This window comes from Podarcis vaucheri, assembly GCF_965113315.1.
Source record: "Podarcis vaucheri genome assembly, chromosome: 1".
Taxonomy (NCBI): domain Eukaryota; kingdom Metazoa; phylum Chordata; class Lepidosauria; order Squamata; family Lacertidae; genus Podarcis; species Podarcis vaucheri.
The window spans coordinates 42,621,287-42,634,428 of NC_138759.1; the positions used below are offsets into that span (position 1 = coordinate 42,621,287).

Here is a 13,142-nt window from a genome sequence, read left to right on the forward strand (position 1 = left end):
AACTTCCCTTTACAGGGAATGATGTCATTATGACATCAAATGATTGGCCAAGGTTTTGTCCTGCCCACCTGTCAAAAGTCCCTTAAGCAGCACTTCCTAAGCCCCACAACTAGGGTTGGCAAAACTGCTTTCGGCAGGGATGGATTGTGTGATTGAGCTGCCCATAGGGAAACTCTGTCATGCAGCCAATTCAGAAGGGTTGAACTGATGAGCAGTTACTGGTTGCTTTTTGCAGGAATTGACTGTGCCATCAAGTTCCTGTGGGGAACTTAGCCACACAGAGACTTAACACTTTTTTTTGCTTATTCTGCAAAGCACAATGTGTATTGATAGTGTTGTACAAACACTATAATAGTTACCCCAGCTTGAAGACTTTCAGTGTCTCTGTCCACAGATTTGAGTTACAAGTTACTTTGAAGTAGACAGAATTAAAAATAATAATGTGTAGCACCTTAAAAGTGAACAAACTGATTATGGTGTATAAACTTTCATGGATACATGACATGTAATCATAAATTCACTTGCATAGATTCACATGGCTGGGGCAGATATAGAGGAGTGGGGTCAGATTTGTAATTAAAACACAAAAGGGACGGACAGTGGTCATTACTTTAAAGCTAAATAATTACAGTGAGCAAGACAGTGCTGCTAATAATACAAACATCCTGGCACTGGTAAGCTTATTAACACATGTAAGAGAGATGCTTTAGGCAATCTTTTTTCCATCCAAATGAATTGTGCTTGAGGGTCCATCCTTTTCACCATGTTATAAGCCATTTTGCCCCCTTGTCTTTGTATTTTGAATGTAATGATCCCTGCATAAATCACATTTTTCTGAAGGGTGGTGAGGTGCTTCTCTGGGGCCTGAGTCTCTGGTCAACCATCCCATATGAAAGTTACACTCTCCCTTTTTAGACTATCCATTTCTGGACCAGGTAGTACCTAATACTCTGGGTGAAAGAGGAGCTATACTTAAAAACTGAAGCAATGTTATAATTATGATTGTTTTGGTTAGTACTGATCATGATTGATCCTAATTTACTTATATTGCCTATTGATTCTTAGTGGAAACAACAGAACTTCAACTCCTATCACTCTGCCTATTGAAGAGGTCCTGCAGACTCTGCAAGACTTGATAACATATTTTCTGCCTCCAGAAGAAGAGTTAGAACATGAAGATAAACAAAACAAGCTTCGTTCACTCAAGAACAGACAGAATCTATTCAAGGAAGAGGTTAGAAAAGCTTCAGAGTGTTTTTACTGCAATCCTGTCAAATGATCAAGTCATCTCTGCAGATCAGCCAAGGCTTCAACAAGAATATCAGCTGTAGAAGCTGGAAAATACCCCAGGGGTGTTTGGCCTCTGGGGACAGACCATCCTACTACGTTTATTCACCCTTGCAGAGTTAAACACATAGTTCAGCTGTGGAATTCACTACCCCAAGTTGCAACGATGGCCAGCAGCTTGGATGGCTTGAACAGGGGATTATACAGATTCATGGAGAATAGGACTATAGATGGCTGCTGGCCATGGTGTCTGCATACTACCTGCAGTTTCAAAGATAGTAAGCCTCTGAATACCAGTTGCTGGGGAAATAAGTGTGGAGAGTGCTGTTGTGCTCATGCCCTACTTGCGAGTCACCTAGTTGGCCACTGTGAGAACAGAACGCTTGACTAGATGGGCATTTTGCTTGATCCAGCAGGGATCTTACTATATCCTTAGAGGAAAATGCTCACTCTGATTCTAAATCTCAACAGAAAGACCTGGAACCGATATAGTAATTCCTCTTTCCACTGATGTCAATGGGAGGGACAATTAACAAAGCAAAACAGAGGCACACAAAAAGGGAGAGCGCTTCTGCCCAACACCATCTAAGGTTAAAGTGTTTTATTTAACATAAATTCTTAATATGCCTCATTACTTAATTGTTCTGAGATTTCTAATAGTTCAGCAAAAAGGTACTTTATTAATTTAGGGTGTCTGAAAATACTTAACTTACAGAATTTGTTGTTGTTTAGTCGTGTCCGACTCTTCGTGACCCCATGGACCAGAGCACTCCAGGCACTCCTGTCTTCCACTGCCTCCCACAGTGGAATGTTGACCTTTAAATAGTGATTAGCAAGAATTTTTTTTTTAAAAAAAATAATATTGTGTTGGGTAGAGTCCATTTATAGTTCAGATTAACCAATATGGAAATCATAAAAAGGTGGTTGGTCATGCTCCATCTGTCACGTAGGATGTGATCATCATAGACACAATGGACCTCTTTCAACGTCCTCCTCCCTGTCTTGGCAGCCCTTGACTGCTCATATGTACTGCTTAGAATGCCCCTGGCCATTACCCAGAAGAACCAAGCATGGTTACTACAGAGCAATGAAATAATCTTGCTCCTTATGTTCAGGCTGCTCATTTTCTAAGGACTCATCTACACGTCCATTTATCCCTTGGCTTCCCCCCAGGAAAACCCACGGTTTAGCACTGAATCAGAACAAACAGCCACCAGCTTTTCTATGGATTCCCATTTGTTCTGATTTAGTGCTAAACAGTGGGCTTTCCAGGGGGAAATGGTAGGGCAAAGGCAAAACTGCTTGGACCCATGCTTTCTAGGTACAGGACAAGGGGAAATGTGGATGAGCTCTCAGCCTGGGAGCATGAAACAGGGCCACTATATGTCACTGCATACAAGGAATAGGCCAGTGGGGGCCAAATGAGACACTGGCTACATCCCCACCAGTCTTTTAAAACACTATTATACCATTACTGGGAAATTCTGGGAACTTGTAGTTCATTAAGGGTGATGACCTCACAGAGCTACAATTCCCAGCACCCTAACAAACTGTAGTTACCAGAATTCTCTATGACTGTTAACACAGTATAATAATATTTTAAAAATGTATGGTGTGGATGTCAAAGATCTGTGATCTGACCCTCTGGCATCTTTTTCTTTGCTGAAAATCAGCCATGTGTGGATGATTAGCTGTTCCTCCTGCACTCTTTCCTTTATTTAACACGCACTGAGCTGCCATTAGCAATATAGGAAAGGTTATATGTGGCACTATAAATGGCATACACAAGTCTTCCCAATTCAGGTCACCGTTGGGTATGTTACTTTGGGAAAGGGAAGAATCATATATACCCAGTAATTTTTTTAAGCTCCATATTGTACTTGAAATGCATTTTAAACACAAAGGAATAAATTTTTGCATATGAACATATATTTTTTTATCTGATGTCTTTACAGGGGATGCTGGCACTGGTCTTGAACTGCATTGATCGTTTAAACGTCTACTATAGCACTGCTCACTTTACAGGGATTGGTAGAGAAGAAAATGGTGCGGCATGGAAAGAAATTCTGAACCTTCTTTACAAATTGCTAGGTGAGTTCTGTGGCTGGAGAGAGAGAGAGAGAGAGCTGCTTGTGGACTTTCCATAATAATTTAGTTGGCTAGTATGGGACACAGGCTGTCTCATTAGATGGGTCTGAGCCATCAGGGGTCTTATGGTTAGAATAATTTCTCCTATTAACAAATAACCTACGTATATTATTTACTTTATGTTGATGTATGCTATATGGCGCAGAGGCGCTAACTGACAGTTTGATACAAATACATTCAACGCAATATGAAGAGCTTCATAATCTTCATTTCAGAAATGGCCTACAAGCTTGTTTCTCAGATCCTAATTATTCTAACATGCAATTAAAGATATTGTAATGTAGTTTTGCGTCTCAAAGAGTCTGTTTCACAAATCACTGGGCTATTCCTACATTTTATTGGGAAAGCGTCCCTTTCTTGTAAGATTCCAAAAGAATTAACCTGTCTATAGAGAGAGTCAAGGAAGGGAGATGAAAACAACTGAAGGCTCCTGCACCCAAATTATAAGTGTGGGAATGTTCTGGGGTGCAGGAGAGGATATATTGACTAATTATATCCTTATCCAACTTGTGCCAACAAGTTCCCAAAATATCAGCAGAGTTTATAGACATTCCCCTTTAAGTTCGCAACGGTAACGTGTGCACAGGTTCGCTAGAACCTCTATAATAATTACTCTGGTAATTTCCCCTTTGTTCCCTCTTAAAATACAAGACACAACACAGTCTTTATAAAAGTATAAAAGAGTTTACTCACGATCTGTTCACAATATGATCCCAGACGGCAGACAGGCTTAAAAAGGTAAAATACACTTAGAATCTATCTTATAGGAAGATAGCCCTCTCCTCTCTTGGCTGAGAGCCAAGAGGGCATCCTGCTTCTTCGAAAGGTGATGGCAGAGAGAGAGAGATGGCTGCCTGTCCCATGCTTTTGTCATTACCTGCACAGGTGAGGCCACACACACCTCTGGTCACATGCAGAGGAAGTCCGTCCCCAGGAAGTTTACCTGCTTGCTGGACAGACATCCCTCCCCATGTTCTAACATGTACACTCTAGGAATGTTGTCATTGACTGCTCCTGTGTTTACATCCCACAATAAGAAAACCCACAAGACCATAATGGTGTGTGCCTGCTCATTAGGAAATCAAAAACACTTAATGCCCTGTTTCCACTTTAATTCTGGTGATATTTTCCTGGGCAGTACTGCCACCATCCTCACACTGAAGTTTTCCATTGGTCGTGGCTATGATAGATAGCAGACTATTGTGGAGCAGTGATTAAGTTCCCTTGTTTATCTCAGCCTTCTGAAGACTACTGACCTTTCCACAGATGCTGCTGCTGCAGAATAATAATTATGTATTCTATAGTGCCTTTAAATTAGTGGGTGGACTTAAGGGCCACTTTTCAGCATTCTGTCAGCCTCCCTGCAGCTGTGGAAAATCCTCCCACTAGGATATGTGAGAAAATTAGAGGCAGCTTTAGAAGTGCCCTCTCCCCATCATAGCAAAGATCTTGGCTTTATTTAAACTGTTAATTAGTACTGGTTGTGTGTGTGTGTGTGTGTGTATGATAAACTACTGTCTATAAGGCTGTGACATATAGCGGTGAAAAATAACGTAGCTGTACTGGATCAGTGCTGCGGCCCAGTCTCCCTCACTGAGAAGTCCCTTTCCCACTTAATCTAAAAATACATTTGTAATGCCAACAGCAATTTCAAAAAATGCTGTTATTCTTGCTATTTATTGAGGACTGGAAGAGCTTACAGTGTTTTCTGTTATCAATGTTTATATGAAAATTGTGCATTAGACGTCAGGCAATGTAAGCAGTATATAAGTACGTTTAGTTTGTCAGATCCATAAGTGATGGCTCAATGATAATAACTTTTGATACCTACTGGGGCTTTAATATTGGAATGCTCCAATGGTTAGGTAGTGAAATATCTGCAGGTATTTGGTAGAGAGATGACAGTCTTATATATATATATATATATATATATATATATATATATATATATATATATATATGCCTCTAAAGCATTTCTACTCAGAATTGACTGTTCATCTCACATTTTTCTTTCAGCTGCTCTCATTCGTGGTAACAGAAATAATTGTGCTCAGTTTTCAAATAATCTTGATTGGCTAATTAGTAAATTAGATAGACTAGAATCTTCCTCAGGTAAGATGTTTTATTTTATATAAATCAGCTATCAGTTTTAATGTGTGCATACAGTCTACGGGCCATTTTTACAATGTCTAAAGATTATCATACATACTTCAGATAATCTGCTATTGACTCAGAGTGGTTTCATACAGATAATATATTTCAATAGGCTACTTTTCTGCCCCTCCCTGCTCTACTCATACCTGTGACTTGCCAATGTGCTATTATTCCTTCTGATAGTCTCTGAAAAGACCACTGGCGACTCTGACTGTATTTAAAGATATTGGTTTCAATTGTACTGAGTATTTATTAGTTAATCTACAATTCTACGTAGAAAATGTGAATTAATAAATATCTGTGGTTACATACTCATTCAACATATTTAAATAGCAAGGTTATATGCTTCTTAAATGTGGACATTTTATTATGTTTTCTGAAGTGCAAAATGCAACCCGTATTAATGGATCAGTTTCAAAAGCGGCCTCCAATTGAACCTTGTTCTTCATTTATGACTTTGCTGCTTTCTGATAAAGACACTATTTGAATAGAAGTATTTATATTTCCCCTATATTGTGTGTTTAGTAATTTATTGCTTTTTGAAAATTGAGAGCTAAGTTGAATATTTTTTCTTGTCCCCAAAGCCAATTTCAGTAACTTCATTCTTTATAGGCTAGAGAGATAATAGACTAAGAATGTGGAGGTATTTTCTTCCTTTGCCTTAAGATGTTATTTTCTTCAGTCTTTGAATTTTGTTCAGTATACTGTCTCCTTAAGATGTTAAGATGATGTGTGTGCCTGTGGCATTCATACAGGTATTTTGGAGGTGTTGCACTGCATCCTGATTGAAAGCCCAGAGGCTTTAAATTTGATAGAAGAAGGCCATATCAAGTCTATCATCTCGCTGCTGGATAAGCATGGGCGCAACCATAAGGTATGCTTGGCAAATGCAAGATGTGTCATTAACCTGCAGATGAAACACATGGGTCTTTGTAATATTTCCCGTATATTGTGTTAAAAAAAGAAGCATCCACATAATGAAAACCTGTATGTTTGCAAACAAAGTACAAGTGTGAATTCAAAATCTAGATATGTTTCTCTGTTTATGCTAAACCTTAATTCCTTAGATAATGTTCTAGTGCACTACAAGCAAACACTGAGCCAATGCAGACATAACGCTCTCCTATCTACATTCTGGTTTCAGGGGATGTGTGCTGATTGCCACGGTTACAGTCCCTGGATTATTACAGCCATGGGAGCAAATCCCTTTGCCCATCACAAATGTTAAGCAGTTTGTAGACACCTTCAGCCAAGGGCCTGAAATTCAGTACAAAACCACACTTCAGTTCCTGATTTAAGTGAAAATCCTGTTCACTTTTAGTTATTGCCTGTGCTAATGAACTATTCTACTACAGTTAAGTGGAAGAAATAGTTTTCTCTAGGGAAGGGAGATCCAAGAGGAGAGGGCACACATTTGTGGATCTGATACCTGATTTATAAATGGGTGTTAAAAAAAAACCATTGTGTCTGCACTGACCTTTATATGGTCATTTTTACGCCACGTGCTCTGGGAGCCACATGCAGCACCTGGAGCCTCTTCATCCACTGGCTCGTTTCCACTTCCAGGTCATGCCCACTTTCCTCATCCCTGCACCCACACGCTCCACAGCCACATTTCCTCCACTTCAACCACCAGGATGAGTTTGGAAGCTTTCACTTCCCCTTTGATTAATCACAGCTTGTCATTTTGTCTAAAAGCAGCAAATGAAATGCTCAGCTGGATTTAATCAACACAGAAACCATTTTTGCCAGTGGAGGGGAAGTGGAGCACGTGAGCCAGTGTGGTGTAGTGGTTAAGAGCAGTGGATTCGTAATCTGGTGAACTGGGTTCGCGTTTCCACTCCTCCACATGCAGCTGCTGGGTGACCTTGGGCCAGTCACACTTCTCTGAAGTCTCTCAGCCCCACTCACCTCACAGAGTGTTTGTTGTGGGGGAGGAAGGGAAAGGAGAATGTTAGCCGCTTTGAGACTCCTTCGGGTAGTGATAAAGCGGGATATCAAATCCAAACTCTTCTTCTTCTTCTTCCTTCATGACATGGTATACCATGGTTTGTTTTGATGTTCAAAGTGGCCGATTATTTCAGATTGTTTCAGATTGTTTCCCTTAGAATTAAAATTATAAGTTATAAGACCTTGAGCCAGTGTTGTGTCGTGTACTGAATGTAGCAAGGCTAGCTTCTAATAATGTCTTCCAGGTTCTCGATGTGCTTTGTTCTCTTTGTCTTTGTAATGGAGTAGCGGTGCGCGCTAATCAGAACTTAATCTGTGACAATCTTCTTCCTCGAAGAGATCTGCTCTTGCAAACACGGCTTGTGAATGATGTGACAAGGTAGGATCGGTGGCATGTGATTGTGTGTTCTTTATTAGATTTTACCTAATGAAAGGTCTCTATAACAGTCCCAGCCTTCTTGTTGTCTTGCACTCTCCTGGTAAGAGGCATCGGCAATGCCTATGTATGTCAGGGATCATCTCACCATGCCAACTGTTCCTAATGTGCAGTGTGATCCTGAGCATGTTTTCACAGCTCAAAGGGATTTTCCCCTGTATGAATGACACATAGTCCAATGATGTGACATATGAGACTACCACCTTGCTGAAGCTGTACAAGTCTGTGTCTGGTCAGTGGCTGGATGAGTGCCTGCCTGGGAACCAATATATATATTGCTTTGGGTTCCATGCTGGAAGGTGGGTTATCCTGTAAGTCTACAGTATATAGTAATTTAGTAATACAGTATACAGTATTTTTGGGATGTGGGTGGTGCTGTGGGTTATACCGCAGAGCCTAGGACTTGCCGATCAGAAGGTCGGCGGTTCGAATCCCTGTGACGGGGTGAGCTCCCATTGCTCGGTCCCAGCTCCTGCCAACCTAGCAGTTCGAAAGCACCTCAAAGTGCAAGTAGATAAATAGGTACCGCCCTGGCGGGAAGGTAAACGGCATTTCCATGTGCTGCTCTGGTTCGCCAGAAGTAGCTTAGTCATGCTGGCCACATGACCCGGAAGCTGTACGCCGGCTCTCTCGGCCAATAAAGCGAGATGAGCGCCGCAACCCCAGAGTCGGTCACGACTGGACCTAATGGTCAGGGGTCCCTTTACCTTTATACAGTATTTAGTAATACACTAAATATTTAAGTGTACCACAGCAGCCTCTGATTTCTTTGTACTCTTATCTTGGTGGATCAGGGTCACTTACGTTGTATCCTGACAATGACACTTTAAGGAAGAGGAAGCTAAGAAATGGTGACTTGACTAAAACTATCCCGTGAACATGATGTTGGGGCAGGTATTTGATCATGGGCCTGGTGAATACAAAACCAGCATTATATCAGCTGCACCACATTGTCTTCTGCATTTTTCAAACGTTTAGTTGAGTACCCCAAGCACAAAACTGCTTACCCTGCGAACAACGATATTATTATTAAAATTATGTGCATTACCAAAAGCTTTCATTTTGCTATTTTCTGTGTCTGTCTGTTGCCTGTTGGGTAACTCTGAAGCAGTTTTTTCTTACATGATTTCTCTACTATTTTTAATTTAATCTGGATAAATATACTATTCATAATTATTAAGGTTTTCCCCAATGTGGGAGTCCAAAGGTGACATAATACTGTGCATTTTACACACTCTTTGTTCTCTGTTCTCTTTTAGCATGAGGCCAAACATATTTCTTGGAATTGCTGATGGCTCAGCACAATATAAGAAATGGTACTTTGAACTAATAATTGATCAAGTAGATCCATTTTTGACGGCAAAACCTACACATCTACGGGTTGGCTGGGCCTCAGCTTTAGGCTATGCTCCTTATCCTGGAGGTGGGGAAGGATGGGGAGGCAACGGTGTTGGTGATGACCTATACTCATATGGCTTTGATGGACTTCATCTATGGTCTGGTGAGAACTAACTTAAAACTCTGAACAGGAGCAAGCAATGTTAATGTTCTCAAAGTAGGGAGTTTTTTTAATGAAACATGTCGGCCCTCTTAAAATCACCTCTTTAGCTCTTCAAATGCCAAGTGCTGAGCAATAGATTAATGCTGGCATTAAGCTAGCAGCAGGCCCAAAAGAATTAAAGTGATATCCAATGTCAGTTCATTGATTTAAATTGGTCCACTCAGAATATGACCTGAACATTGGATGTGGAGCCTTTAAAATGTGTTAGGCTAGATTTTTTTCCTTTTGTTTTGTTTTACTCAAGAGCTGTGCTTACATTCCACATGCAAACCCAATTTAAATTCAGGGGAGTTGTATAGGAGAACTCCATTGTTGTGTTAAATCAAATGGAAAATTGAGCATTTTAAAAGTGCATGCTATTTGAAATTGAATAACAGGAAGGGAGATAATGAGTTTTCTTTGTATAAGACTGTGCTCTCCAAGCCGTAATTCAAAAATACATTTTTTTGCTTTTGCTATAATTAGTAACATTCATGCAAGCAGAATAATATATTTGATATATAGCCTCAATTTAGAAAGATTTCAAAAATCCCTGTAAAAGATTATGGGACGTAGACAATACAGAATGAAGTGGCATTATACCGAAGTTTTGAAATTCTTGTATGAATAGAAATATACTATTCATGCCTGATGAGGATGTTCAATGCATATTACTGAAACGTTAATACTCTTTTTCTTACAATTAGTTGAAGTCTTGTTTATATGCTATGTTTTGTTACAGAAAAGCTCTTTCCGCAAGAGCACCATGATCTATATTTATTTATTAAATTTCTATACTGTGCTTCATTTCAACATTTCACATTGGTTTTTACAAGAAAAGCTATGCAACAATAAAAATACAGTAACCTCCCACAAATCTGTTTATAAAATAAACAGAATAAAAAAGGAGGTGGGTGGAGCAGCAGGGATGAGAACTGTGAAGGGCTGAAGAATAACGATTATTGTTCTTTGACAAATAATGGAATAAGGCAAGAACAGAAGATAAAAGAATTACTTGAACTACATGAAGTGTGTACATGTCAGAATGTGTAGGCCAAAATAGGAGGACATAATTTCCAGCTGTGGGTGTTTGCTTTGTTTAAGCATTGTTCTCCAATTTATGAGCTTTGATCATACATCCCATTTGTTTGCCTATTAAATTAGAAGCATATGGAGGAGAAATGAAGGAGCAAGGTCATTTGGTGAAGTTCTTTTATTTTAAGCAAGGTTATATTTTGAGTTCGGAAGAAAACAATGAGCTTTGAAATGCCACCCCAAAAAAATCACATAACTCTTTGCAAATATAGTTTCAAAGTCAAAAACTTGTCTTTCTGTGAATGCCTGCTTATTAGGTCGAGTGCCCAGAGCGGTGGCATCTGTCAATCAGCATTTGCTAGCATCTGAGGACGTGGTCAGCTGCTGCTTGGATTTAGGGGCACCCAGCATTTCTTTCCGCATTAATGGGCAGCCTGTGCAAGGAATGTTTGAGAACTTCAACACGGATGGACTTTTTTCCCCTGTGGTGAGCTTCTCAGCTGGTGTCAAGTAAGTAGACCCTTCTTTCAGATAAACAGTTTATGTTTTGCCAAGCTGTTTTCTTGAATGCTGCCAAATGTGGTCATGGCATCCTTCTCCCGAGGTCCTTTGCAGCTGTCAGTCCTGAAGAGAAAAACAATTTTATGTTGAAACCCTGACTCATAGATAATGGACAATGAAATATAGAGTCTTTGACACCTCTTGTCTTTGGTTTGAACTCTTCCCAGGTTGGCACTGAGCGAAGCCACTTTTATTTAATGATTTCTTTTCCTCCCATGACCTATGTGGAATGATTTAGGTCTCTGTCATTTATCAATGGATAAGTGTCTACACATAGCACCACACTTGGCATTAACTGAGATCTTTGTTGGCAGCAGCAACAAGAGGTCATACTCTCGTCTCACCTAAAAATATTTAAGGAACAATGATGAATCAGTATGACTTATACTTCACTGCTCAGTTGCATAAAACAATACAGAGGTGTTGACTTGGTACCTTTTCCAAGCTCTAATGCAATTTTTATATAATAATCATTTCAAAAATCCCTCCTTTTTTTTACAGCTACTTACTAAACCAGTGATAGTCAAGGTAGTGACCTCCAGCTATTGTTTGTTTGTAACTCCCATCAGCCCTAGTGAGCATAGCCATTGGTCCGAGAGTTGTATTGGATAGGAGTTGTAACCCAACAACATCTGGAGGGCACAGTGTTACCTACCCTTGCTCTGAACAGTTTGGGACAATGATATCTGAAGACTAGCTTCTCCCAAATGGACCTGCTGACACACTTCAGTCTTCAGAGAAGACTGTACGTCCCATCTACAGCTGAGGTCTGATTGGTGGGTTTGATGGACAGGGCTTTCTTGATAGTGGCACCCAAGTTATGGACAATATTGCCCTAAGAATTTTGTCTGGTCCCTCCTCTGTATGTCTTCAGGTGCAAATTAAAAATGTGATTCTTCAGATTGACTTTAGATTTCAGGGAGTTCATTATTTACTTGCAATGCTTTAATATTCAATTCTCTTCCTGCTATTGTATATGATATTTTCCTCTGTATCTTTCCTCTGTTACTGCCGATATTCATAAAAATTTTCTTGAGGTGCTTTGCCATTTTGGGGCCTCCATTGTGGAGCTGAAAGGCAGGATAATTTATTAATATGTGACTATTAATAAATAAATAGTCACATACACTAGAATCTGCATGAAAGGGAAACAAAGAGATGAATCAAAACATTTTCGGGGAAATTGGAAGACAGAGAAGACTTCCTGCATTTGTAGATCATCTCTGAGGTAAACCTAGAAGAAACTGAACCCCAGAAGCACAGGGGAGTGAAGAACATTTCAAAGGATTGGGGTAAATCATTTTGTTGACTCTTCATCTACTAAGTAGTTAGGCAGACAGTCTGTGACTCTCAGTGACAAACAAATATATGAATCAGCCCAAGGATTCTTTCATGTGCCAGCGAAGTCTGTATGTGGTGGCTTTGCCACTTCATTTCCACCTTAGAAACCATTTGTCTGAATCAACTCAAGGAAAAAAAATATCCAGCATTATTCAGCAAATCATACCTACTATGGTAACTGTTAAGGTCTTCATATATGTGTTACTTCAACCAAATGGCTTTATACAGGAAAATGAAGTAGTAAAACTTGCTACTGGTAAACTATATACAGTGGTGCCCCACAAGACGAATGCCTCGCAAGACGGAAAACCCGCTAGATGAAAGGGTTTTGGAGGTGCTTCGCAAAACGAATTTCCTATGGGCTTGCTTCGCAAGACGAAAATGTCTTGCGAGTTCCTGTGGTTTTTCCCCTCTCCCCCCCTTTCCCCCAAGCCACTAAGCCGCTTATCAGCTGATCCTAAGCCGCTTATCAGCTGATCCGCTAAACCGCTTATCAGCTGATCCGCTAAGCAGCTAAACCGCTTATCAGCTGATCCGCTAAGCCCACTAAGCCGCTAATAGCGCTAATCCGCTAAGCCGCTAATGGGCTTGCTTCGCAAGACGAAAAAAACCGCAAGACGAAGAGACTCGCGGAACGGATTCTTTTCGTCTTGCGAGGCACCACTGTATCTCAAAAATAAATGTATGAAG

General features: G+C 40.2%; 1 protein-coding gene across 1 annotated transcript in view; it reads left to right on the plus strand.

Moving 5' to 3' along the window:
* RYR3 (ryanodine receptor 3) overlaps window positions 1–13,142 on the plus strand; it is a 286,017-nt gene that overhangs the window by 106,057 nt on the left and 166,818 nt on the right. The window contains exons 13-19 of the mRNA XM_082241418.1: window positions 1,066–1,234; window positions 3,243–3,378; window positions 5,452–5,547; window positions 6,345–6,463; window positions 7,785–7,918; window positions 9,235–9,476; window positions 10,868–11,060. Coding sequence (XP_082097544.1) covers window positions 1,066–1,234; window positions 3,243–3,378; window positions 5,452–5,547; window positions 6,345–6,463; window positions 7,785–7,918; window positions 9,235–9,476; window positions 10,868–11,060 — 1,089 coding nt within the window. The remainder of the gene's footprint in view (window positions 1–1,065; window positions 1,235–3,242; window positions 3,379–5,451; window positions 5,548–6,344; window positions 6,464–7,784; window positions 7,919–9,234; window positions 9,477–10,867; window positions 11,061–13,142) is intronic.